The sequence below is a fragment of the Anopheles bellator genome, chromosome 1 (genome assembly GCF_943735745.2).
Source record: "Anopheles bellator chromosome 1, idAnoBellAS_SP24_06.2, whole genome shotgun sequence".
NCBI lineage: Eukaryota > Metazoa > Arthropoda > Insecta > Diptera > Culicidae > Anopheles > Anopheles bellator.
The window spans coordinates 23,437,728-23,462,688 of record NC_071285.1 but is presented as its reverse complement, the minus strand read 5'-3'; the positions used below and the strand labels follow the sequence as shown (position 1 = coordinate 23,462,688).

Sequence of the window (24,961 nt, the reverse complement as noted above, 5' to 3'; positions counted from 1 at the left end):
AATCTCGCTGCGCTCATTGACACTTACAGTTAATTAGGTGGGTTAATTATCAAATTTGCATTAATAAATATGGAAAAGAAGTAATTGAACACTAAAACGATCACGTGTTCTGGTTCAATAATAAATAGAATCAACTTAAATTAGGATCTTCAAAAGAAAAAAAGCTATCCACCCATGAAACAAAGAATCAAATAAACTAAACACAGGTTGAAAAAGAGAAAACCGATTACGCTGCACTCGGTGGCGGCTAGGAATCCAGCCGCCATGCACATTCGCATCACTTCACGATGCCAAATCCGATGCCACAGGCAATCAATAAGCTGCTCGGCACCTGCTCGTCAAGCAAACGCCATAAATCTTGACCCCCCCTTCGACCACCGGTGGGGGTGTGGCTTGACAAATGGTCACTCCGCACCCCTTTGCAGGTCACCCGAACCACCGGGCAACGCAGCTCGTCGGCCGGGCGGCTATATTTTTGGAGAAAATTTCTTCCCGGTCGGTGTTCCGCAGCATCGGTGGGGTGTGTCTTGGGCCATCTTGTGTCATAATAGCTCATAAGAGTGGTGCCGTTAAATTTCAATGGGGTCCATAACTCGTCCACGAGTACGGCGCGATCATAATCGCGGAGCATCGGGGGCCACGGATCTGGAGCATCGGCGTCGGAATCGGTGTCGATCGCCAATGCGTCGGACCGAACACTAAAAATAGCATCACCGGCACGAGAGCGAGCGAAACGAGAGTGAATGCGGACGATCGCCTTAGAATCGCAGGGTGCAGCACCAAACATGATCTCGGGATCGGCACTCAGTTCGGTACGTCCTGCTCTCGCGATCGGATCGCACTCGGACAGTTTCCGCACGAATTTCCGCGAAACCCCCCCCCCCCCCCCCGGTGGCCGGGAATCAGGAACCGGATGCCGGACCGGTTGGATCGGTGGTGAATCGGAGTCCATCTTAGCACCAGCACCCGGAACTGCTGCAATAACTGCAGACTCTGCGATCGATCGTCATCCCCAGGCAGGCCCAGGCTAGTGCACTGAAAGAAGGGCCCGTTCGTGCGAACTACGTTGTGTAAAATTCGAGTGATTTATAAATTTAGAATATCATCAGCTCGGGCACGCTCGAGGACCGCGGCGACGGTGACGCCGCGACACCAGCTCTGCGGGCCTTAGGCAGAGGGCCTCTGGTTGATCTGGTGGTTAAATGTGAAAGCGATACCGACCGATACACTCTGCCTTCGACGACATCGACTGGCTGCAGGGAAATTCGCGGAAAACGGCGCTTTAATTGTGCATTGTGCGATTGCGTTCGTTGGTTCGTGGTGCTCTTGGTGCTCTTTGTTCACCGCGCATACCACTCGGCTGTGTCGCCGTGGCCACACCCGGATGCCACACCAGTGCACACCGTATGCAGTATGGCTTCTAACCGATTCGAGTGTTGCAAAAAGTATTGTGTCGGCGAAAGCAATGGTTGTCCGTGAGTGCACGATCACGGGAAGAAAGTGATCGCGGCCGAATCCGGTGAAAATTATCGAATAGAAAAGAATTCCCCAGAGAGCGCATGATCGATGGGCACCACCTCCTAAGCGTGGGACCGTGATTTCAACTACGAAGCAGAACTTGTGACATACTTTACAATCGGGGATACACTGAACTTTCCACTCTCGGTGAGTAAATAGTTTGAAGCGCTTCAGCAACAACAAAAAACCGTCAAGCGATTCCAATTATTTCGGAAAGACAGACTTCCGTTCGGTAAAATCGGTTTAATGAAACAAAGGCATCTAAACTACGCCAGAAAGGTGGCATCATGTAACGAACCCGAATACTTTGCGATGCAAAATGCGGCATAAGAAAGTGAGTGAATTACGTGGGCCGCGTTACTCACAGGGAAAACCCTTCTGGGCAGCCGCAGGAAGCGGACGCTTTTGAGGAGGTTTCAGGGATATACCGAAACTAAAACACGCCACGTTTTAGTCCGACAGTATACTGCACTTCACAGCAATAACTTTTTAACATTGAAAAACAAAAACAACTTCGGACGATTAGATAACGAACGGTTGTATCTAGTATTTTATAACCGAAATTGGGCTTATCGAGTTGTAAGATTACTCAACACACCGTCTTCGAGAGTTTATCGGTGTGGTGATCGAGTCCATAAAAATCCCTATTGCTGCCGCTCCCGGGGAGCTGCTGCTTTCGTCAGCGGTTCGCCCTAACCCCCGAAATAAATCTCTACCGACGTAAACCCGTTCGCGGATTGTCGCAATACGCGTGGTCCTTCGCCTGCGAAGCGGTCCAGATAAGTGACCGGCCCGTAGGACAGCTCTTATCGCCCAGCCGGCGCGCGGGCGACATTGACGTGTTACGTGTTATCCTGTCGGGAATCTGGACACACTGGACACACATACACACGGTGGAGGCCATAAATTAAGTCAACCAAAATCGAAGATGTAGAGTGCGTGAGATGGTTGAGTGGCATATTGCGATCTTCGTCGCCGGTTGGCCTCGTATCGGATCTATCGGTGCAATACGTACAATACCGTTAATGAAAAGGCATATTTTTATCGGTCGAATCGTGAAACCGGTCAATCGAATGTTATAAATAAAGAAAACAGAAGCTAAAATTGGAAAGATTAATTATCTCAACAACAACTGACGGTGGAAGTGATAATAACCTTCCAACGCCAAGACAAATGGAAACTAAGGAGCAATAAACTAAACAACAAAGTGGAAAAGTAGCATGCGATAAATAAAAAAAACTTGTAACTAAACCACTGAACTGAACAGTTGGTAAGAGTAATCGCCGAACTCTCGTATTCGCATAGTAATCTCAATCGGAAATTAGAGACTAGGAAAATCTAGAGAAATGAAAGGTAAAAAATAGGATACTGCACATCCGGAAATCCACATGACTATGGTCGTTGCTCTGGTCTGGCTGGTGACATACCGTACCGGGAGTTCATTTTTCCAACACGCCGTTTCCTCGGTGGTGGAAATCAAGCGTGGAAATAACCGACCGGCGGACCGGTCAACGGGTTCCGTTCCTGGCTAAAAATAGCTCCCGGTACATCTCGACCGCCTCGCGGCTCTCTCGCAGAGGACCGATCGAAAGTGTCTGCACGAAACACGATCACCTGTTCGTGAGGTCGGGTTGACTTTGGCCAAAGCACAGCCCAGCGTATGGCACGCTAATTGAATTTTTCGGCTTTTGGACATTCGCCCCGGACATCGCCCATCGGCTCAGAAGAGGCGCATTCCCCGTTCGCGTTAAACCTTTCAACACCCCGACGGGGCAGGACCTGCCAAGTGAGTCGATGCCGCATTGTTACCGCATCTTCGCACATCACGGATCGTTCGCTCGGATCGGATCAAGTTCGAGGTGAACTTAAGTCCCGCATCGCGCCAGACGATAAAATACTTCTAATTGGCGACGGGCTGTTGTTTGGCCGTGCCTCCATCACAAAACAACAGAAGCAGATCGTAATGTGCGTCGGACGTGCGTTTATTTTCGGTACCGCGCAATCAAGAGTGGCCTTCAAAACTCGCCGCAATTCGCCTGTCGCGACCCGCGTATCGCGTTTGATTCACCATCATCACTCACTCGGTCGGTGTTTTGTCTTTCAGGATACTCGACATAGGCCGGTGGGGCGACGGTGATGTTGTTGATGTCGGACGCAACCCAAGGCTTGCCGAGTACGACAACAATCACGCGGAGCAAATGACCGGAACTGATACGGAAGAAAAACATTAAGCAAAACCCTGTTCTAGTCTAATCTGGTGGGAGCGATGTCTTCGGCCAAGAAGTCAACCAGCACCATCCACAAGATCCGCGAGTTCGAGCTGGACAAGGTGGTGCTGTCGGATGAGTTCGACATCCTGCAGATCGTCGGCGAGGGCTGGTTCGGCAAGATACTGCTGGTCGAGCACCGGGCCACCGACACGGAGATGGTGCTGAAGCTGCTGCCGAAGCCGTTCGTATCGCTGACGGACTTCTACAAAGAGTTCCACTTCAGTCTGCTACTGGGGCAGCACAAAAACATTGTGACCACGTACGATGTGGCGTTCGAAACGGCCGGCTTCTATGTCTTCACGCAGGAGTACGCACCGCTAGGTAAGTTCTATTAGGTGTGCCAATTAATTCATGCGGTTTTACAACAGATGACATTACTCACTAAATGTCACAAAGTTTTTATATTAAATATGCGTTTTGCAGCTACGGTCATTACGCATCTAACGCAGTATAGGTTTTTCGGTTAAAGTGTAAACAACACCTTTTTCAAGCATCTGAAAATGTCGAATTTTGTCCCTGATTAAGTGTTTTTGCGGAGAGTTATTCTTCATTACTTCAATATAAACAAAAGTGCTGCTTGAAGTCATCGTAATTTGATGGATGTTTGTGGCGAAGAAAAGAATGGGGATCTTGTACCGAATGTACCGAATCGATAAAAAGGTTATGCTGTGCATACGGTGGGATATGAAAGATGTGGTTTACTATAAGCTTTTAAAACCTAATGAAATTAATAATGGACAATCCCAACGATATCAATTAATGCGTTTAAAAAAAGCTTTGGACATAAAATGACCAGGATGGGATAAAAGACATCATAAACAAATTTTTCTACAAGATAACATTCGACCACAAATCGCAAAACCGATCAAACCTATCTCAAAAAAGTCTGATGGAACTTTTGCCGCACTTGCCGTATTCACCAGATTTCGCTCGTCCGAACTACTACATGTTCCGTTGCATGAGTAACGATTTGGCAGCACAGGCGTTCACTTCCTATGAAAGTAGTGAAAAATGGGTCTCTGATTGGATCGCTTCTAAAAACGAGGAGCTCTATAGAAACGGAATCCGGGAATCGCTTGAGGAGAAATTAGTAGCTAATGACGTTCAATATTTTTCATTAAAGTAGTAATATGTTTTGTAGTAGTAGTTAGTTCGCAAATTTCGAATAGAAACCATAATAATTAATTTGCAGCCCTAATACAGGGTGAGCAAATCAACGTGTACATTTTCATTTGGTTATAAAAAAAACGGCTAAATTTTTTTCGATGCTTGAACTTTTATTTGAAAGGTTTATTCTTGACATTTATGTATAAAATACAATTTTTGTTGCAGGTAATTGGAAAATATGAAAAATTTATTCCCAAAAAGGGTAGGTCGCCAAATCATTCGTCAAAAGCACATTTCATTGAAGCTCATTTCCACCACGGTGGAAATGTTAACAAGCAGTATTGTGGTTCGGGAAACGGTATTTGGTGCGGATTTGGGCTGATTGGTTCTTCATTTCGTTTCAACATGGCGGCGCTACGTTCCATACAGTGACAGCCACAATCGATATTTATGTTATTCGAACATACCAGCAGCTATTGACAACCTTAAGACCCAGATTCAAGTTGTTATTGACGAAATAGGACTAGATACAATTGAAAATGTACATTAGAATAGGTCGACCGAATGGACTACTGCCAAGTGATGAACAATTGTTTTACATGTAAAAACAAATAGAAATCAACCTTTTAAATAAAAGTTCAAGCATCGGAAAATATTCATCCGTTTTTTCCCCAACCAAATGAAAAAGTACACGATGAGTGAGAGTACACACCAGGCGAGTAATCGTAAGTGTTCTCGGTTCCAGGGGACCTCACGTCGAACGTGTCCGACAGTGGCATCGGGGAGCTACACACCAAGCGCGTGGCGAGGCAGCTCGCTTCGGCCATCGATTACATTCACCAAAAGTATGATCCAGCGCGGGGTTAATCGCCAGATCGCGGTCTAATGATCCCCGTTCCGTTTCCGTTCCCCACAGAGAGCTGATACACAGGGACATCAAGCTGGACAATGTGCTCGTGTTTCGGTCGGACTTTGCGCGCATCAAGCTGTGCGACTTTGGGGAATCGCGCCGACTCGGCGAAGAGGTCCTGCGGCGGAACGAGTGGCTACCGTACAGCCCGCCGGAAGTGTTGCTGGTCAAAACGGATGATAAATACAAGTAAGTTGGCAGCCGGCGAGTCGATTCGATGGGGAACTAATGCGCTCCTCTATTCGCCCGGCAGGACTGATACGGCCCACGATGTGTGGCAGTTTGGGATCGTGTGCTTCGTATGTCTGACCGGGTGCCTGCCGTGGCAGAAGGCGTCCAACGACGATCCGCGGTACAACCGGTACCAACAGTGGCACCAGGCGACGCTCACCTTCCCGATGAAGCGCTGCCCGAAGCTGTTCAAGCTGCTGTCGGCGAGGGCGTGCAAGCTGTTCAAAAAGTTTCTGGACCCCCGGTCCGAGCGGCGCCTCAAGACGCTCAGTGACCTACAGAAGTACCTGGACGATCGGTGGCTCGGCAAGACGGCGGAACGGGAGATGGCCGAGAACGAGCCGGACGAGCTGTGCCCGTCGATGTACTCGTTCCACAGCAGCGTCGAGGAGAAGAACAAACTGCTGGGGACACTGGCCCAGTGCGGCATCGAAACGACGGTGGATCGGGCGGCCAAGAAGAACCGGATCCGCGACTGGATCCAGTCGTCGGTGATCGCCGAAGAGGAGGAGGAAGATGATTCCGGCACTGCGACACCCTCGTCGACCGTGTCCCGGACCGCCGTGCCCGGGCACGTATCATCGGTGGCGGCCCTGGAGAAGGCTGAGAAGAAGATCAACTCGACCGTGAAGGAAGCGTCCCACAAGCACATCGATCCGCGCACCGGCAACGTCCAGATCGGACCGAGCGAGATGGGATCGGTGAGTGGGGCTGACGGCAACAACAACAATGGTCCGGTTCCCAACATTAACGGCCACTCGGCACCGCCGGCCGGCGGCCGTCACAGTCTCCTCCAAGCCACGCACGGCCTGGTGCGGGTGGCATTTAGCTCGGTGGCCGCCGTGACGGTGCCGGAAGCAAACCGGAACGGGGCGCTCGGCAAGAACGGCACCAGCCGGGTGCTGGACAGTGGCTACGGTAGCTCGAACGGCGGCGGAGGCACGAAGCCGACCGGCAGGAAGCTCACCAAATCGCCGACCCTCCAGAAGCGGTCCAACCTGATCCGCTCGGAAAGTGCCCCGCACGAGGAGCAGGAGGAGCCGGACGAGCGCGACAGCCAGAGTCTGGAGTTTGACGAGCTGGAGACGGACCGGGGCTCGAACGGGTTCCTGAACGCGCCGGAGAAGCGGGCGGCCGACAAGAAACCGGAAAGCACCTACGACAAGCTGTTCTTCCGACGGAAATGATCCTTGGATCCTTGGGGCCTCTAGTTCCCCAACCCACCACGTGCTCGGCAATCGCGGCGTTGATCGCTTGTGGTTTGGTTTCACTTATTCACACCGATGCACCGATGAGTGATGTTTTTGAGGTTGGCACCACCGTAGAGCAGTAGAGCAACTCTGAACTCTGCACCAGCGCCAGCGCTGTGATTGCCGCGTCCTCCCAAAACTTGAGCCTGGTCTTTTCCCTAGCTTGGTCATTGGTCTTTTCTCAACCCAAGCCGGCAGAGGCGGCCGAAGCGGCGCACCGGACCATGCGAACGATTGTGGACCATAAACTTGTTAAGGCAACCAATAAATAATAACTATTTTTAAACATTTGGAAAAAGAAACCTCGCGGAACCGCGTGGCGTCGTCGTAAACAGTGTGCGATTTTAATGCGACGTAAACAGTGGCGTTGGGCGTGGTACGCCCGGGACGTAAGTACGATCGTGAGGATACCTCTCGCTCTCCTCGGTGCAGACAATTGGCCAGATAACATTCTGGCGCTCCTCATCAGGTTTCCGTGGCTCAAATTGTATTTCTTCTAGATAGCGACCTCGAACCATCATTTCGGTGTAAAGATAGCAACGTAAAATAGCAGCACGACGAGGTCCAGGTCTAGTTCTCAGTGGAATGTTTCGAGCGACATTGTGGCCATCGGAATGGGATCATTGCCACGCGCGCGCCGGTTGACCTAAAGACCGACGACGAATTATCAGCACTTTAACCTTCGCCACTAATCCACCAAACTAAGCTTCGGCCACGGTTTCCCGATTTCTGAAGTAGGCCATACGCGGGATCACGCCGGAACTGACCCGCTCAACTGGTCGGTAGATAAACTGATGCCATATCCCCGATACTCACGAGAATCCGGTGGCCGGCGAAGGAAGCCTAGAGTCCCGAAACGTGGCTTAAGAAACGGACCGCCAGCACCACGAGCCGGTTAAGCGGTTTATCACCGAGCCGAGGCCCCGTGGGCCGAGGCCAGTCGGTGGTCTAGGCGAGTGATAAAACTCGGTACGCCCAGCCCGCTATCTCTCCATGTTTCTGTCGTGATTTATTTTGCCCAAACAAAAACCGGTGGCAGTTTTAAAATGCTTTCTTAAGATCGACGACAAACACGGTGCGCATCGCTAGTCGCCACCCGACCGTCGTGGTGTTAATTCAAGCCCACTACTGCAGCTCACTTCAGGCGATACAAAGTGCTACATAGGCAGAGGTCTGTCAATTCGACGGCTCGCCTTTCATTCCGGATTCGAGAAGCGCCCGTTTTGGGGTGATGGACAGTACCATCGGTGCGTGAAAGTGATAAAGTGAAAGTGGTCAACTTCATTGATAAACATTTAGCATACGCCCCGAAGCCCGAACATGATATCGCTGGCAAAGTGTAAGTCGATAAGCGGCTGTTCATCGGGGCACCTATCGCCTGGTGACCGTGCGCGAGAAGGTTGTTTTGGTTTTCGCAAAAGATTACCTAACTGACTGACTACCCAATGATAAGGTTCCAATTTTCGCTCGTGTGCATAACTTTGCAACAGAAGTCTAAGTCTTATCGAAGATCGGAAATTGAAAATTTAGTTTAAAATAGACTCGAAGATAAGCTTTGCCTTGGAGCATTCCGAGAAGTACCTAGTTGAATAACTCATATACTCATATATAGATTTGGTCATTGAGATAAGAATAGATACGACGGCAACTGAAAACGTATCGCAACTATTCTGTTTAAAAAACCAATTCATGCATATCTATTTCGTCCCCTTCAAACTAATCCCCAGATATTATAAACTTGTGTCAGCGTTTTTTTCCAATCTTCGAATCACTTCAAAACACGTTTTTTGTGATCTTGTTCAGTTCCTCCGTTGAGCTTTATCTGTTTAATCATATGTTAAATTCACTACATATTTAAATGAATAATAGTTACGGTTGGTATTCCTACCTAAATTAAAGCGGCGGACCGAATCGTCCAAAGCGAATCTGTTTAAAATCAAAATATCATTTGTTCAATAACACGTTTGAAAATTTGAATATCAGGTCTAGACCTATAAAATCGGATTGTATGTGGCTGACTCTAGCCGTCAATTTGGTTCACCTATTTATACTTGTTTGCCAACATTACATTGTTTTGATATGAGGCAAATAATTTCATGTAAAAAAAACATTTGGTTTGCCACTTATATTTGGTTCGTTAGACCACGGCTAACTGCTGATGAAAACTGCTACAGAATTGCATCAAATTCTTGTCTGAGCTTGTTTTTGGAAGATCGCAGTGCTTTGAGTGGTTGAAAAAATGTAAAAATGGCGATTTTGACTTAACAAACAAAGAACGTCGGAGCACTCCAAAACGACAGAAACGGACAAAAACGACACAACACAACTATTCGTGGTTCAGCTGAATGTGTCCAAAATGGCCCATATCCCTACGTTTGAATGCCCTGCGAAAGATCAAGAAGATTGGAAAATGGCTGCCGGGAAAACCGCATAAACCAAATGTGAAATTCTGCTCCCCGGATACAAAAAGAAAGCCATTTCTTCATTAGATCGTGATTGGAGATGGAAAATAGAATAATTTAGAGAATCCAAAAAAGTAAAAACACCATGTGTCAGTCCGGGAAAACTTTTAACTTCGGCTACAAAACAAGATCGATTTGGAAAAAAGACAACGCTGTGTCTGAGTGGACTAGAAATCAGGTGCATGGCGTTTACATTAGAAGTTATCATTATTATTTTTTATTCTCATCAGTTTCCAAACGAATAATCTTGTAACTTAGAGACCAAACCAATGGAGACCTAATCGGAGTGGGGAGAACTGATCATCGAGTGAGTTCCATTTAAATCCCCTTTCGAGATAATAAATTTTTGAAATCCAACATTTAGACGAGAGAAAAATTATGAGAGAAAAAGAGCTCATTGAAAGTATGTATTGAAAATTCAGCTTAACTATCAATTGAACGTCAGAATAATCCAGTTCGTACACTGCAAACACGAAATGTTTCAATATTGTTTAGCTGCTTTGCTTAAAAACAGAACGAAAAAACAACGAATTCGTGTGATGTACATAATCAATAAATGTTGTGGCAAATCGAACGACACCATTGGCCTTGGGTGTTGGATGGCTCAAAATCAGTTTCAATATCGGTTCACTTACCAACTTCCCCCCGCAACCAAACCTGGCTTGGCTTGTATCTTTTGATTATGTCTCTTCCTGATGCTCTCTCGTCCACGACAGTCGCTGTTCCTTTATCAATGACGCCAAAAGTCAATCAACGGCACCTGGCTGGCCGTAATATTGACCCTCTCGCAGCTTGTCGTGTATGAAAACAGGTGCCCCTTATCTGCCACGTTGATTGTCGTACAATACCAGTCCACGACGTTCGTTTTTTCGTTTTGTATGATTTGCATGCTGCACCACTATACGCCCTTCTCATCCTGTTGACCGCATTCCTGAGTGTCAGGCAAGTGATCACGCGGTCCACAGATGCCTCTGTTGTAATAAGCTACAGATAAAAGTTACCGAAGTTTCCAGTACTGTATTCCACAGGGATCTACACACATGATAGTCGAGTATCACGTAGTTCTTCGTAACTTCCCAATGTAGAGATATCTCCGTAGAGATCGACATTGATATCGTCAGATGCATGGACTGATTAACTCTATCTTTCGCCTTCGCAGTTCAAAGCTCCAAGCTGGGAAAGTTCTCGATCCTCTTCCTGGCCGAATTCTTCGGTACCGGTACACTCCTCTTCGGTGGCTGTATGGCTGGTCTGGATGGGTTCGGCAACGTCACCACGAACGTCAGCCGAGGGCTCGCCTTCGGAATGGTCGTCATGATGGTGTTCATAACGTTCAGCGCAACCTCTGGTGCCATCATCAACCCGGTTGTCACTCTAGCGGCATACATCTGTGGCACTCTATCGTTTCCAGTAAGTAGTGGCCAGAAAGAGATCTCTTCAGATTTCCGACACCTCAACTTCCCCATCTACCCGCAGCTAATGATCCTGTACATCGTGGCCCAGTTTGCCGGTGCCCTCTGTGGATACGGTTTGTTGCGGGCCATCACACCTGCGGTCTACTACCAGCAGGCGCTGGAAGCCGGATATGGCCATTGCGTGACGGCACCACACGAGAGTCTCTCGTCCGGTGAAGCCCTTGCCGTCGAGATCTTCCTGTCCGGGGTGCTCGTGTGGACGAACTGCGGGGTCTGGGATCCGCGCAACAGCAAGGACAGTGATTCCGTGCCGGTCAAGTTTGCGCTTCTGATTGCGGGCCTCTCGATTGCCGGTGGCCCAATCACAGGAGCCAGCATGAATCCGGCTCGCACGCTCGCACCGGCCATTTGGAATCAATCATTTCATGGACTCTGGGTAAGTTGCATCCTCGCGCGCTGGTAATCGATGGATCAGTTCGGAACTGACACGTGACGTGTGGTTGCAGATATACTTCGCCGGTCCCACCGTAGGATCACTGCTGATGGCAACCATCTACCGCTACGTTTTCTGGCAAACGGCTGATGACTCAAAGCCGGGCGCCATGTCGAAGTCACCGTCCGCTTGCCCACTGGAGGAGTCACCGTCACACGCCAAAAGTTTGCCCTAACGCAACGCGCCGCTTGGTTGGTCAGCAATCAATACCTCAGTCGGTACACTTCATTTTCGGACGACAGCAACAAAAAAGAACTCAGTATCGTGTAAGTCGTAATAAAAACAAATCACCAGGGTTCACGTCCGCACGCGCACGCCGGACGCTCGGCGGGCTCGGCATCAAGTTAATATTCAGCCATCCTTTCGTTCGGCACGTCGGGGCCCCTCGGCACATTCGACCGTCATGCGCGACCGACGGATGCGCCTCCGATCGACCTTGTTATCATCTACGATAAGCTGGCGCTCGATGTCCGAAGTCACCGAAGTCGTCAGTCAGGTTTCGTCGGCAGCGCGATTCGGTCGAACTCCGGCTTGGGTAGAAACCCCTTCCGGAAGGGTATACTAAAGGTCGCATAAAACAAATTCTACGCACGTACGGTTGCAGAGGAAATAAGTGACTTCTCCTAAACAAACTTGTTCGGTCGCGGTGGAGCTCTCGTGGCAATGGCGAAAAACGGAGCCACATCGAAGGAAGGTTTTGCCGGCAACGAACTGCCAGCATCATTCGCCAGCAAAACCATGCAGAAAGGCCACAGTTTTGAGATTATTTGGCAAACAAAAAGTGAGTTGTGAACGGCTGAAAGAGTGCACTAGAGACGTTGAATTTAATAATAAAAGAGTATTAAGGAAGCGAGTTGTAAGAATTAAATAACATGCCGTAAGTTTGTAAACTGGTGTACCGAGAAAGCTGTGGAATCTAACAATCTGGAGATAGTATTGTATACTACTTATGAAGAAAAGATAGTAAGAAAATTGAAACAACACACGTTTCAGGGGTTTGTTGCCTCTTTTGCTTGGCACTAATAGGGCAGCTCCTTTTGACTGTTTTTCGTTCCTTCGTACTTCTTTCTTATTTCCTATTCATTTTCGTTTGTTACCTAAGGTTAGTGCATTCGCGTTTGCTTGTCTGATGATTGGCAACATTTGTTCATAACTTCCATTTTCTCTCCTAAGAAACGCTCTTTCTCTTTCTTTCTTCACCGTAGGCGATAATTAGTTTCTGTGCTGGGATTATCTGCCCCATTGTGCGAATTTTTCGTTTTTGGCACAATTGATAGCCGAAAAGCAATAAGCGCACCATCACCATCGAACGTTAATCCACGATACCGGGAACCCCAAGATAGACACACCCGCCGAGGCTGTCTTCGCGATTCGGTTGTTATCGTTGGGAGATAATCAAAAATTTCGCACATTTTAACGGGCCCGAATGTTGCTATCTTCAAGCAATAGACCCCCTATCTACGTCGGAATCTCTTCAAGTCTGGCCAGACCAGATTTTGAACTTTACCTAATTTCTGTTCCGTTATCATCGCGCGTAGTAAAAAAGGAATCGACTACCGTGTGTAATCGATTTTCCGGTGTCAGTGCCGTGCCTACGTTCGGTCGCACAAGTTGAAGTACGCAGCCCTCTATCGGCAGGACAGTTAAACGGTTTTGGGCCGGGTCATTACGCTACCGCAAGTGAAAGCTACTCGATCGAACGTGGGCACTTCGAGAAAGCATAAGTAAACACGTTCAAGATTGATGTTGGTTCATCAATAGAAACGTGTCATCGAAACACCGGCTTCCGATTGTAGAGTGGCCGTTGTGAGTGAACTTGAACAACTGTGCACCGAGTATTTGCCATCCTAATTAATCGTTCAACAGAGACCTAAACCGAAACTATCTGCTAGTGCTAGTCAACCTTGCTTATCTATTGCACTCGACGACACGTGCCGTGGCAAAGAATCGTGCATTTTGATTAGAGGATCTAAACTACAAACTAAACACGCGATCGCGAAACACAAGCGCTAAGGCTAGGCGGGACAGCTGTAACCATAATGGCGCATTTTACCGCACCCAACCGGCTCTTTATCAAAGGTGAGACGCTCACCGTAGTGGAGATCAAAAGGGATTTCAATGTCATTAAAATTACAGCAGCGATCATAAAGCAAAGTTAACGTCTCCTCGCACATTTGGCAGCATCGTCGAGGTGAAGGAGCGTGAGGAAGATAAACGAACAGATGCTATGCGCTGCTCTAGACGGTCTACTTACGCCATTAACGATGACGCCAGAGTTGAAGCCGAATCATCCTTGTGGTCCTACAAACGAGAAAACGTCATCGTTAACATATAATGACCCAGATTTACTGGCTGTGGTGGCATCTACAGTTTCTTGGCGTTCGGCTTATTTCATATTTTAACGTTTAGGGTCCGCCTGATTTATGCATAGTTTGTTAAGGTTTAAGGTTAAGTTAATTTCAGGTCTCACCTTTTTGGAAAGTGGCGCCCGACGTGAATGACCGTTAACGCTGCCCCTTTAAGCGTTGACCATTTACGCCCAACGGCAATCGGTCGTTTCGGTTCCTCCATCGATTGGTTGTGGGTTGCGAGCTGGCTCGATGTGAGGTTGGAACAAAAGTTCAAACGTTGGACTAAGAGAAACGTTCCTTTATATAGCATAAAACTCGAGACGTCTATCCAGTTGAATGAATGTTTAAAAAATTTCTGAAAAAACACTTATGTTGTAACTTCGATGTCTCTCCATCTAGTTTCCAACTCTCCGTGGTTCGATGTCGTCACCAGGTTCCTGGGCGAATTCTTCGGCACCGGTATGCTGTTGTTTCTCGGCTGTTTGGGCTGTTTGGATGGATTTGACCACACAACCACCAACTTCAGCCGGGGCATCACCTTCGGATTCACCGTCATGGTTGCGATCGTCACGTTCGGTGTCGTTTCGGGAGCGCACATCAACCCCTCCGTTTCGATTGCCGCCTTCATCTACGGTGATCTTTCGGCGGTGGTAAGATTACGGCATTGCGTTCGAATACGTCCCACTACCTACCTCTATCCCCTTCCTTCAGATGACACTGGTGTACTTTGTGGCCCAGTTCACGGGCGCCATATGCGGGTACGGATTGCTGAAAGCGGTAGCACCAACCGAGTACTTCGACGACGCACTCGTCAGTGGTCACGGGAGTTGCGTTACGGCACCACACGCCAATCTATCCACCGGGGCGGCCTTGGCCATAGAGTTTCTCGTCACCGCCATTATGATCTGGGGTTGCTGCGGAGTTTGGGACCCACGAAACGCCAAGCAGCAGGATTCGGTGCCGATAAAGTTCGCCCTTATGGTTGGCGCTATCGCCGTTGCAGCCGGTCCGGCAACCGGCGGCAGCATGAACCCGGCGAGAACGCTGGCACCCTGCTTGTGGAACAATAGCTACCACAGAATCTGGGTAAGGGCCATCGGGCCATCCGGCGATCAAATGATCAGCTTCTATTGATCGATATCACTTTTCCAGATCTACTTTGTCGGTCCTCCGTTGGCTGGTATAGTGATGCCGATCATCTACAAGTACGTTTTCCGAAAAGAAGTCAAAGTCACGGACACAGTCGAACCTGAAGGCACCCGGGAGCAAGTGTGCGTTAGTGTCGTTCAAAAATAGGAACCACATGGCCAGGAACGAACGATTCCAACCTCTCCGTAATGATATTTTAATGACCGTTTCTAAGAAACGGTCTATTCCAACATAGCTACGGTATCTCATAGCGGTTATTCTAATCTTTGTACCTAAAACGGCTCCAATCCGTGTTGCGGTGTGTAATGATGCTGTAACGATGTCTCGGTGTCTCTATCCAGGGTAATGATGTCTGGAAATAAAACATCTGTCTGTTGCTCACAGAGTGTCCACCATTAATGTGTTTGTTACTTGGTTGTCTATTCGAATGTTTATAGTCAGGCCTTTATTTGGCTTTAAGGTAAATATTGTTTCCTTTTTGTCGGTTTCGGACGGTTTGTCACTCGTTCAACAATGTAATGGACCATCAATTGCATACTGTTAGGCGTTTCAATTAGTAGGTTTTTTATTATTAGGACATTGAATGAATTCAAGCGGCTTCAGACATGGCATTACTCACTAATGTCACTCATTTTTTATGAAATATGTGTTCGACAACTACATTAGGTATCTATCCATCCATTACGCATGACGTCAATACGCATGCAACGCATGATAGATCTTTTGGTTAAAGTGTAAACAACACCTTTTTTAAGCATCTGAAAATGTTTGAATGTCAAGTTTTGTTCCTGGTAAAGTTTTTTCGCAGGGAATACTATACTTCTTCTTCGCTATACACTTCCAGAAAATTGAGAAGTATTCAGAACATATTTCCAAAATGATGAGCCTTCAACTCAAACTTTACGAAATTTGGAAAACTAATTTCATTTAAAGTCTTTTCCATTAGAGTAAGTTTAGAGACGCCTTAACCATACGCTGCCGATAACTGTTGGCTGATTTGATTTCACTTAGGACGAAATTTGGTTTCCACAGTGTCTACATACCTTACAGCAATAGATAGAAACAATAGATGGACTACCCTATACGCGTCTCGTTTCAAAACCAACTCGTTTGTCACTCGTTCAACGGTCGTGTAGAAATCCGCTAGCAGTGGTCCCCCTATTGCATACTGTTAGGCGTTTCAATGGCTAAGCTTCTTTTATTTAAAAAATCGCGCACTTTAAGACGCGCGCGAACCAGAAGCGGCACAAGATCAGTACCGGATCAGATTCCCTGCCAAGTCCATTAGCAAACCAACCGCTTTGATCTGCCGCTTGAGACTTTGAAGACCCATTGATTCAGTGATCGGTCACCATTTTTCGGTTGTTCACGCGGAAAGCAACGGTTTCCGCCACCGCGTGATCGTGCAGCGTGAGCTATAATCGTCACACACGCATTAAAGGTAGCCGTAACCTAAACAAAAACCTCTCGTTACGGTGGTGGCAGGGCCGGCATAAAAAATAAACACCACACCCCGTGAGTCGTGCGTCGCGATCGGCAAACTGCACAGGGGGAAGCCAAACTAGACGAGGTCACGGATTGGTTTGGGCGGGCGGTTGGTTGGTGTGTCTAAAAATATTCCAACATTCCAAACCGTGTGTTCCGTGGCGCGGTCACCGCTGGCCTGGCCTGTCGGCAGACCACAACATCAACATCACGCTCATCGTGGCCGCCCTTTGCACATTGGACCGTTCCGTAGCGCGCATCGAATTTTGTTTCTGTCTCCGAACAACCGAAAAACCTGCTGCTCCAATCTCAGCTTCTCAGCCGCCGGACAGGACACGCGGCCCCTGGCGAGTGTGGCCTTGTGACACTCTTGGCTGTGCGGTGAGTGGATCGGTGTGAGTGTAACGGCTCTCTTTGGCAGCATGGCGCTAGTGCAGGTGCACGCGTCACGCGGTGGGACCGGCAAGATCGTCAGCCCGCCGACGAGGACCGAGACGATGACGACAGCGAAGACGAAAGGCACTTATCAGCCGCAAAGACAGCGGCCGCAAAGCGGCGGTCCTTCGGTGGCCTCAAGTGCCGACGGCTATCAGTGTGCTCGGAGCTTCGAACTCGGCAGCAGCGCCACCAGTCCCAGCCGTTGCAAGTCGTCGGTGCCGCGCGAACGATCCCTCCCGTCCGACTGGGTCCTACCACCGGAGCTACCCCTGATTCTGCGGCCACGTGTAGGCTTTCCATTCACGCCCTTCACGGTAAGTGACGGAAGTGATCGCAAGTGATCCTCGATCCCGCAGGATAGTAAGGCGCACGCACCTGGGCATACTGGCCACCTATTACACAACCGCGGAGACCGTGGAAGAAAACGCGTCGAATATCAGCAGTTACCTCCAATTGGTGGCAAAGGTTTCGAGTTTGGTGTCGAAACGGTTGGCGTTTACCAACTGACACGGTCGTATCTTGTGATCGGTGAATCGGAAAAGGGTGCCGGGCCCGTTGCCGGGTGGACGACGGTGCACAGCTTGATAACTTTCACTGTGTGTGCGCGGGGCAAGCTATTTACATTTTCCCCATCGACCGACAATGTTCGCCTGTTCGATGACCCGCGGTTTAAAAAAGGCCACGGCGCGATAGTGAACCACGTCGGTCGACCGCCCGAGAACTGTCCGAGGGTGTCCCGAGCGCGTCGAGAGCCGCTCCGTTCCGTTCCGAATTTTTTGTGCGCGTTTTTCGAACCAACAGTTTGTTCAAATGAGTTGCGAAAAGCGACCGTCAGCCGGTTCCAAAGAAGGCAGAAGAAGGTCCCGGTTGACGTATGTCGCGTTCTGTGTGCCCGCACTCGGTGACCAAACCAACCCGTTGGCACCTGCGGAACCGATCTGTCACAGGACTACACGCCCGCTCGCCCACCCAAACCTTGATGGACAGCCGATAATGGCAACAGAGTAATGTTTGGTTTTGGCCGCCGACTTACACGGCCACTGGTCGCCTGTGGCGTGATTACGTCAATGCGAGATTGACTAGCATCTTTTCGTGGGTCGGCGTTACTCAGCTACAATACCCTCGGTGGCGAGATCTCTCTCGTTGCAGGAAGCATTCAAATTGGCAATCTTATCCATGCACCACCTGCTCGATAACCACGCTGCAGCCAACAGTGCATATTTGCCTCCACACTGATCGAGAGCCGCAAAGAGGACGCGTCACTTCGCTTATCGCCACCCCTAGATCGACCCCGGGGGTGACGCGTTTTACGATTGAGAGTTTGAGACGCTGCGTACAAGTTAAAACAATGATCTGAACAGAGCATCCGACGGACCGGATTGAACACACGGGCCGCTTTCGCTAAGCGATTAGCGCGGTCACCGGGATCGAGGAGATCAAGAGATCAAGCGATCGATCGGCACCCCGTAGAGAGCAGGCAAACCAAAGCCAAGAGGAAGAGTACCGTCGACACATTGAAAATGCAAGTGGCAAACGAGTTGTTGTGTTAGTTGTGTTGTTCTCAATTAGACGTGGTGCTCCTTTCGTTTTTCAGTATCTAGTATCTGGTTGTTCTACTTTGCAAGTACTGTTTTGGGCTGCATTTTGTTAATCTTTTGTTTCGGTTGTAGTTATATAAACAATAGGTTAATATTTTAATCTCGTTTGGACCAAAAGTAATGTGTCTAACACTAGATATACGACACCGGTCATTTTGACCGTTCTTGTATAAGGGTGAGCCGTAGATGATACACTTTTTTATTTGGTTTTAAAAAACAAACGGCTTAATATGTTTCGATGCTTGAACTTTTATTTGAAAGGTGCATTCGAGAACTTTTTTTATAAAACACAGTTTTGGTCAAATGTTCACCACGGCTGGCCTAGCAGTATCCCATTAGATCTACCTATTTTTGAGTACATTTTCGATTGTCTCTGGCCCTATCTCGGCAAAAGCAATTCGAGCTATTACGTAACTATTTCCATAAACACCAAATGAGCTTCAATGGAATGAGATTTTCAAATATAGTACTTTTCGAGTTGAAGACCTAACACTTTGGGAAAAAGTTTTTCATATTTTCCAATTTTCTGTAATCAAAATAATATTTTATACATAAATGTATTGAATGCACCTTTCAAATAAAAGATCAAACATTTAAAAATATTAAGCCGTTTGGCGTATATCTAGTGTAAAAGTTGAGATACAAATTGTGGAAGGGATCATTAAGAAAGTGGTGGTCTTTATACTATTTGAAATGCTATTGGTTTACGCACATCATTCCGAACGCAATAACAACCAATGAGTAATGCATAAACCAGCCAATAAATACTACGCCATTCGCATTGAATAATTATTGGATTCCTAATTTAATGGTGTCCAGCCTAGTCACTATGCGAGAGCAAAACATCCCAACCAACCAACGACACTCAATTTGTTTACATGACAAACTCAACCCGACCCGGCGGCCTATGACAACAGTGACTTCGGAAGGTTAGCACGCATTCCAGAACCGTAGGAGATGAATTTAAGTTTCTTTGACTTGTTACCGTGACTTGTCTCGGGCAGGGGAAAGGGCCATCGGTGCTATCGCTGTCGTTAAGCCGGGTGACTGCCGCTGAAACCTGATCCAATCACTAGGCCTCTGGCCAGGGTGTTGCTAGAACATAACAAGCCAACCAGTTCCTGATCAGCAAGCAAGACCCAATAAAGCCAGTCACCGGCTATCGCTCGTGGCCGCCGTCGTCATGGATCGGTAATTTGTGTTTACTTCCTCTTCCCAAACTACGCACCCGGGGGCCGTCCCTGGCAATATCAGTCAGAGTAGTACATAAAAAGTGTTCCACTGATAGCGAGGGCTCCTCGTGGCGTGGCGTAACGCACAATCACCATAGCTGTCTGCGGCCCGGATGCTGGACATCTTCGGGGATCATCGACTGGAAGCCGGTCGTGCCCCGCCCGGATCGTGACACAGAAAGTGAGGTGAGGCGCCGTTTTCCAAGATAAGCCTTCGCGACTTTGCCGTGACCAACGACGGATGTGCCGCTTGAGTTCAATTGAACCAGTGGACAACGTTTGTCGATGGCTCGGTTCGCATCGACACGCACTTGTAAAACGGGGCCACCGAGCACGGAATTTAATTTGTTGTACGCTCAAAGGTCGTGCTTGATACCGCTTCTTCGACCGACGCAAGCTCGCTGCGACCCGATAAGGGACCGATTTGGTGCGATAGTACGCCGCGATCTAATTTTCAGATATTTCGTGGCCTCCGAACTCTAAGCTTGTGTGTGGCGACGGCGACGAAGAGCTTCCGCCAAGGTCTTCAGTCGGTTGTCGGATGTCAGTAAGAACACGCTCTGACAAGGAACTTGTACGACAAAGGTCGGGTGTTGGAAGAAGTGTAGATAAAAAAGGAGGCGTTGAACAAATATTTGACGGATTGCCCGTGCCAGGTGCCGTACGCTTAGAAGAGGCAGAGTCGGTGTAGGCCTAGGTAAACATCTTGCCTGCATCATCCGCTCCCTGTCATGTGATTCTGAGCGGGTTGTTTGCGCTAAACTACGTTGCACTACCGTTGGACACCTGACAATGCTAGAGGTAATCTCCCACATCTGGCCCTCTTAATTAATCGTTTACAAAATCCATTCCGTATTCGCAACCATGGTTCTGCTAGCCAACGACTAGAGTCATTAATAGCGTTGGTTTAGCGACGGCGCCACTAGTGCCACTTCAAGACAAACTGCGTTACACCTTGGGGTGATTGTTACAACAAAATGGCACCATTTAATCCTAGAGGCGGTAGTGAACGTTTACCAGCGGCAGAACCATAAAGCAGCCACCGGTCGGCTGCTACTGTCCGTTTATCTGCCACTGCGCTGCGCGTGATAAGCGTCACTTGGCACGAGTGATTGCAATGATTGCGGCAATAGCCGGCCATATAACAGCAAATCACGGTCGGAAACCGAAAAGAAAACATTGCATTCCAGCCCCCGTGGTGGGGATGCGGGCCAAGAACCCTGGCCAGCGCACCCTGGTGTGCTGATAAGACGCGACGATGGTCGGGTGGCCTGATCCCGAAGAAGCTCCTGTTTCAAACTGACTTGCTTTGGTGCTTTCAGAAAACAGCAATGAATCGATCAACGCTCGACTTTATTTCGGTCTTTCTGGCCGAACTCATCGGGACCGGGCTGCTGGTGATGCTCGGATGCATGGGATGCGTCTCCGGACTGGGCCACACGCCGTCCCACTTTGAGCTGTGCATCAACTTCGGTCTCGTGGTGATGATCATCGTGCAGGTGTTTGGCTGCGTATCCGGTGCCCACCTGAACCCTGCCGTCACAGCCGGAGCCTGGGTCTACGAGCTGGTGTCAACGAAGGTACCGGTTGTTGTTGTGCAGACGCAACGCAGCACATGCCTCTGAGAACAAACCTTCCCTTTTATCTGTTCCCCAATTTAGATGGCCCTGGCGTACGCTGTCGCGCAGTGTATCGGTGGCTTCATGGGTTACGGCGTCCTCAAGATACTTACCCCGGCGGCAGTGTTCGATGTCGCCAAAGAGAACGGAGCAGGGTTCTGCGTGACGCAGCCGAACGGTCTCATCAGCCACCTGCAGGCGACCGGCATCGAGTTTGTGGCCACGATGGTACTCATCCTGGTGTGCTGCGGTGTCTGGGATCCGCGCAACGCCAAACATCACGATTCCGTGGCACTGAAGTTCGGTTTCACTATCGGAGCGCTGGCCGTGGCGGCGGTAAGTTAAGAGCAGGATTTTGGTGGCGCTTCAAAAACTCACCTCTATTGACTTCCGACAGGGTCCCTACACCGGCGCCAGCATGAACCCGGCCCGTTCGCTCGGTCCCGTCCTGTGGAACGGTGACTACAATGCCCACTGGATCTACTGGGTCGGCCCGCTGAGTGCTGCCTTCTTGACCGCGTTCGCCTACAAGGCCGTCTTCCGGCGGGAAGTCGTGGTGGAACCGCTGAACCACGAGCTAAGCGCTCTTAACACGGAAAAATAAAACCCCTGGGGCAGCTGCCATCCGAGCATGCCGCGCACATCATATACTCTCTCCTCAGTAGACACAGAAGCAATCTTACTCCAGAGCAGCTGAACCTTAAGATACGTCGCTGGTGGCATGCCGCGCACGATGTAAACTCAATATGGATTGTCTAGTTTTATAAGACCAGCCCCTAAGACCAATAAACGCTACTAAGATAAGCCTGTACCAAACTTAAACTACTCGACGCTACAAGTTAGCCGATCTCTTCATCAAGTAGTCACCGCATGTAAGTGTTATTCTCCTGTCATCTTTCTTCCACCGAGCCGAGCATCCAAATTTGAGATGTATCCTGCGCCGCTCGCTGGCGGTTTGAAGCAGCACGGCTATCATCTGGGGCAAAAGATAGGAGAGGGTAACTACTCGACCGTACGACTGGCGACGCATATCGGTCGTGATGGTAAGAAGAAGGTTTGGGCTTGCAAAATTGTCAACCTGGCCAAGTGCAGCGAAGAGATTAGGGAAAAGTTCTTTCCGCGCGAGCTGCAAATTATGTCGGGCCTCGAACATCCTCACCTACTGAGTGTGCATCGTGTCCTGCGATGCAACGAGCGCATCTTCATATTTTTGCCGTACGCCCGGCGTGGAGATCTCTTCCAGTACCTCAACAAGTATGGACCGCTGAAGGAGGCTCAAGCGAAGGAATGGTTCACGCAGCTCCTGCAGGCCGTACACTATCTCCACTCGAACGGCATCGTGCATCGGGACGTAAAGTGTGAAAATCTGCTGATCACTGGCGACGGCAAGCTGCTGCTGGGGGATTTCGGATTCGCCAAACAGTGTTGGTGCGCCAGCGGCGCACGGCGCCATTGGTCGGAAACGTTCTGCGGTTCGGCCGCCTATGCCGCTCCGGAGGTGATCACCGGGCAACGGTACGATCCGGTGGTGGCCGACCTCTGGTCGATGGGTATCGTGCTGTTTATGATGCTCAACGGTGTGCTTCCGTTCGGTGAAACTAACATGAAACGATTGCTGAAACTACAGACCGAACGACGCTACTGCTTTGAACCTCTGCTACCGAGAGCACCTTCGGCCGCCGCTAAGTCGACGATCGACCAACTGCTTCATCCCGATCCCGAGCAAAGAATTCGGATGGGCGCGTTGATGCAGCTGAGCTGGGTAGCGGGAAGCCCCCGGGTGCAGACCAAATGAAGCTCCAGATGAACCGCTTCTTTTGGCATTTTAAGAAAACGTTTTGGAACTATACAATAACACACACATCAAAACAATACTCGTTTCGATCTATTCATTCCTCTCTTTTAATAATTCCATTTAACAGCTTCTGGGAGAAAGCTACACTTTCGTACTTCATCATACAGATTTAAGACTTAGGCAAAAAAGGAGTTCAATGGGGTAGCTCTGCATTCTGCCTTCGTTTCAGCATTTCGTCTTGTACAACGCGCGTTCGCAACTTCGTCAGTATGGTCATTTCAAACCCACCACAATACTAATCCATTCACGTAAAGCTATACTATTCTGTACTAAAAGGAAGAACTGACGCAAAGCGGGCTACTCAGAAGGAGGTCATCGGTCAGAAACAAACAGCCCACACCGCATCCTTGCTTACTCGTACTGTTTTCATCTGTCCATACTTGGGATATGTGGCGGTGGGAGAAGAAACCCGGCCATTTTGAACGACTCGTCCTTACTAATGTAACAAAACAAAAAAGGAAAAGAAAACATGTTCCTATCAGTCTAAAGCGCCTGCATCACCGGACACGTTGTACCAGCGCGCCCCCTAGAGTATCCCAAAAATCACGCCTCGCGGCAGGGCCCGAAACCTTACCTCCTATAAAGTAATGAATTCATGAAACCGCTGCTGGCGGCATACGATTATTGTACCATTCAGCCTACGGAAAACAAAGTACCAAAGTGGCCCTCGGAACGGTGGAAGCAAAATAATAGCTTCGAATGGTCGCCTTGCATTTTAGTGTTTTTAAGCTTTAACCACCTACGGGAAAGTAATGTTGCGGCACGTGATTTAAATTTGGCGCCAGATTTTCATGCAAATAAGCGGTCTCTGTTTGCGTTCCTCGTTTCTCGTTAACTCTACAAATATTTAGCATTTGCGATTTTTTTTCGCCCACTTTTTCGTTCCGTTTTTCTCTCTAAAAAATCGCTTCCTTTAGCTGCGTTGCTGCGTCCTTTTATAGTCCCCCTTTTTAACTGTACAAACACTGTTTGCAGTGTGCCTTTGCTTCGTTTGTCTCGTCGCTGCCGTCTCCTAACCAACTATTTATGAACTAACTTTTTACAGGTCTTGTCAACCGACCGATTGGCTTGCGCTCGCGTCGGTTGGTGTGTTCTTTCTTTTTCTCGATCGCCTTGTAGCCGCTCGGACTTTGCGCCTCTCTCTCTCTCTCTCTTTCTGTTCATTTGTTCCATCTTCTTCTTTGCTTCATCTTCATCGCTGCAAGATTCCTCGGGGAGATTCACAGTTCAGTCAAGCGGACACGAACGTTTGGTGGGGGGTGGTGATGGAGTGACCGCGGTTGGTGCAAAGAACTAAACACCGCCTTCCACCGACAAGCCAAATGTACATGTGTGTGTTTGTGTGTGGGTACGTTTCCATTCCGGTTCCGGTTCTAGTCCTCCGGCGAGAGGTGGCCTTAGTAGATGACTTCGTAAACGGTGGCCTTCTTGTCTCCGGACCCCGTCACGATGTACTTGTCATCGGCGGAGATATCACAGCTTAGCACGGAGGATGATTCCTTCGACTGTGAAGCAGAAAACGTCTCATTAGAGTCTGTTGGTTCATAATCATCCGGTGACTCCGCCGCCAGTGTCTCA

At 48.9% G+C, this 24,961-nt stretch overlaps 6 protein-coding genes across 8 annotated transcripts in view; 5 read left to right on the top strand and 1 right to left on the bottom strand.

Annotated features, from left to right (window-relative positions):
* Positions 1-917: 917 nt before the first annotated feature.
* On the top strand, positions 918-7,540 carry LOC131208554 (serine/threonine-protein kinase meng-po). The gene is made up of 5 exons (XM_058201347.1): positions 918-1,665; positions 3,623-4,109; positions 5,641-5,740; positions 5,812-5,994; positions 6,059-7,540. Exons 2-5 carry the CDS (start codon positions 3,785-3,787, stop codon positions 7,221-7,223), a joined length of 1,773 nt encoding a protein of 590 aa, XP_058057330.1. The 5' UTR covers positions 918-1,665; positions 3,623-3,784; the 3' UTR covers positions 7,224-7,540.
* Positions 7,541-8,442: 902 nt separating this feature from the next.
* Positions 8,443-12,489, top strand: LOC131212448 (aquaporin AQPAn.G-like). The gene is made up of 4 exons (XM_058206318.1): positions 8,443-8,625; positions 10,908-11,158; positions 11,225-11,599; positions 11,670-12,489. The coding sequence occupies exons 1-4, from the start codon at positions 8,607-8,609 to the stop codon at positions 11,829-11,831; spliced, it is 807 nt and encodes a 268-aa protein (XP_058062301.1). The 5' UTR covers positions 8,443-8,606; the 3' UTR covers positions 11,832-12,489.
* Positions 12,490-13,695: 1,206 nt separating this feature from the next.
* LOC131215254 (aquaporin AQPAn.G-like) lies at positions 13,696-15,303 on the top strand. Its single transcript, XM_058209642.1, has 4 exons — positions 13,696-13,735; positions 14,407-14,657; positions 14,719-15,093; positions 15,160-15,303. Exons 1-4 carry the CDS (start codon positions 13,696-13,698, stop codon positions 15,301-15,303), a joined length of 810 nt encoding a protein of 269 aa, XP_058065625.1.
* A 1,944-nt stretch (positions 15,304-17,247) lies between these two features.
* On the top strand, positions 17,248-22,344 carry LOC131205596 (aquaporin-like). 3 transcript variants are annotated; one of them, XM_058197762.1, is made up of 4 exons: positions 17,248-17,393; positions 21,232-21,489; positions 21,571-21,864; positions 21,926-22,344. In XM_058197762.1, the coding sequence occupies exons 2-4, from the start codon at positions 21,241-21,243 to the stop codon at positions 22,130-22,132; spliced, it is 750 nt and encodes a 249-aa protein (XP_058053745.1). In that variant the 5' UTR covers positions 17,248-17,393; positions 21,232-21,240; the 3' UTR covers positions 22,133-22,344. The 3 variants fall into 3 exon arrangements, with proteins under 3 accessions (XP_058053745.1, XP_058053744.1, XP_058053743.1); XM_058197761.1 differs by lacking the exon at positions 17,248-17,393 and adding an exon at positions 19,625-20,095; XM_058197760.1 differs by lacking the exon at positions 17,248-17,393 and adding an exon at positions 21,039-21,170.
* Positions 22,345-22,456: 112 nt separating this feature from the next.
* Positions 22,457-23,323, top strand: LOC131215253 (testis-specific serine/threonine-protein kinase 1-like). Its single transcript, XM_058209641.1, has one exon. It carries the CDS (start codon positions 22,457-22,459, stop codon positions 23,321-23,323), a length of 867 nt encoding a protein of 288 aa, XP_058065624.1.
* Positions 23,324-23,428: 105 nt separating this feature from the next.
* Positions 23,429-24,961, bottom strand: part of LOC131206053 (protein groucho-like) — a 37,577-nt gene continuing 36,044 nt past the window's right edge. Inside the window, exon 17 of the mRNA XM_058198430.1 lies at positions 23,429-24,888. Within this exon, the coding sequence (XP_058054413.1) occupies positions 24,781-24,888 (108 nt within the window). The 3' untranslated portion in view covers positions 23,429-24,780. The remainder of the gene's footprint in view (positions 24,889-24,961) is intronic.

What these genes read in the sequence shown, in the direction of transcription:
- LOC131208554 (XM_058201347.1), top strand. Translation starts at nt 3,785, where the DNA reads ATGTCTTCGGCCAAGAAGTCAACCAGCACCATCCACAAGATCCGCGAG. An exon ending in GCAGGAGTACGCACCGCTAG is followed by an intron (nt 4,110 to 5,640) that starts GTAAGTTCTATT and finishes TCTCGGTTCCAG; the next exon opens with GGGACCTCACGTCGAACGTG. An exon ending in AAAACGGATGATAAATACAA is followed by an intron (nt 5,995 to 6,058) that starts GTAAGTTGGCAG and finishes TTCGCCCGGCAG; the next exon opens with GACTGATACGGCCCACGATG.
- LOC131212448 (XM_058206318.1), top strand. An exon ending in GTGGCACTCTATCGTTTCCA is followed by an intron (nt 11,159 to 11,224) that starts GTAAGTAGTGGC and finishes ATCTACCCGCAG; the next exon opens with CTAATGATCCTGTACATCGT. An exon ending in AATCATTTCATGGACTCTGG is followed by an intron (nt 11,600 to 11,669) that starts GTAAGTTGCATC and finishes GTGTGGTTGCAG; the next exon opens with ATATACTTCGCCGGTCCCAC.
- LOC131215254 (XM_058209642.1), top strand. Translation starts at nt 13,696, where the DNA reads ATGGCGCATTTTACCGCACCCAACCGGCTCTTTATCAAAG. An exon ending in ACGGTGATCTTTCGGCGGTG is followed by an intron (nt 14,658 to 14,718) that starts GTAAGATTACGG and finishes CCCTTCCTTCAG; the next exon opens with ATGACACTGGTGTACTTTGT. An exon ending in ATAGCTACCACAGAATCTGG is followed by an intron (nt 15,094 to 15,159) that starts GTAAGGGCCATC and finishes TCACTTTTCCAG; the next exon opens with ATCTACTTTGTCGGTCCTCC.
- LOC131205596 (XM_058197760.1), top strand. An exon ending in ACGAGCTGGTGTCAACGAAG is followed by an intron (nt 21,490 to 21,570) that starts GTACCGGTTGTT and finishes TCCCCAATTTAG; the next exon opens with ATGGCCCTGGCGTACGCTGT. An exon ending in GAGCGCTGGCCGTGGCGGCG is followed by an intron (nt 21,865 to 21,925) that starts GTAAGTTAAGAG and finishes GACTTCCGACAG; the next exon opens with GGTCCCTACACCGGCGCCAG.
- LOC131215253 (XM_058209641.1), top strand. Translation starts at nt 22,457, where the DNA reads ATGTATCCTGCGCCGCTCGCTGGCGGTTTGAAGCAGCACGGCTATCAT.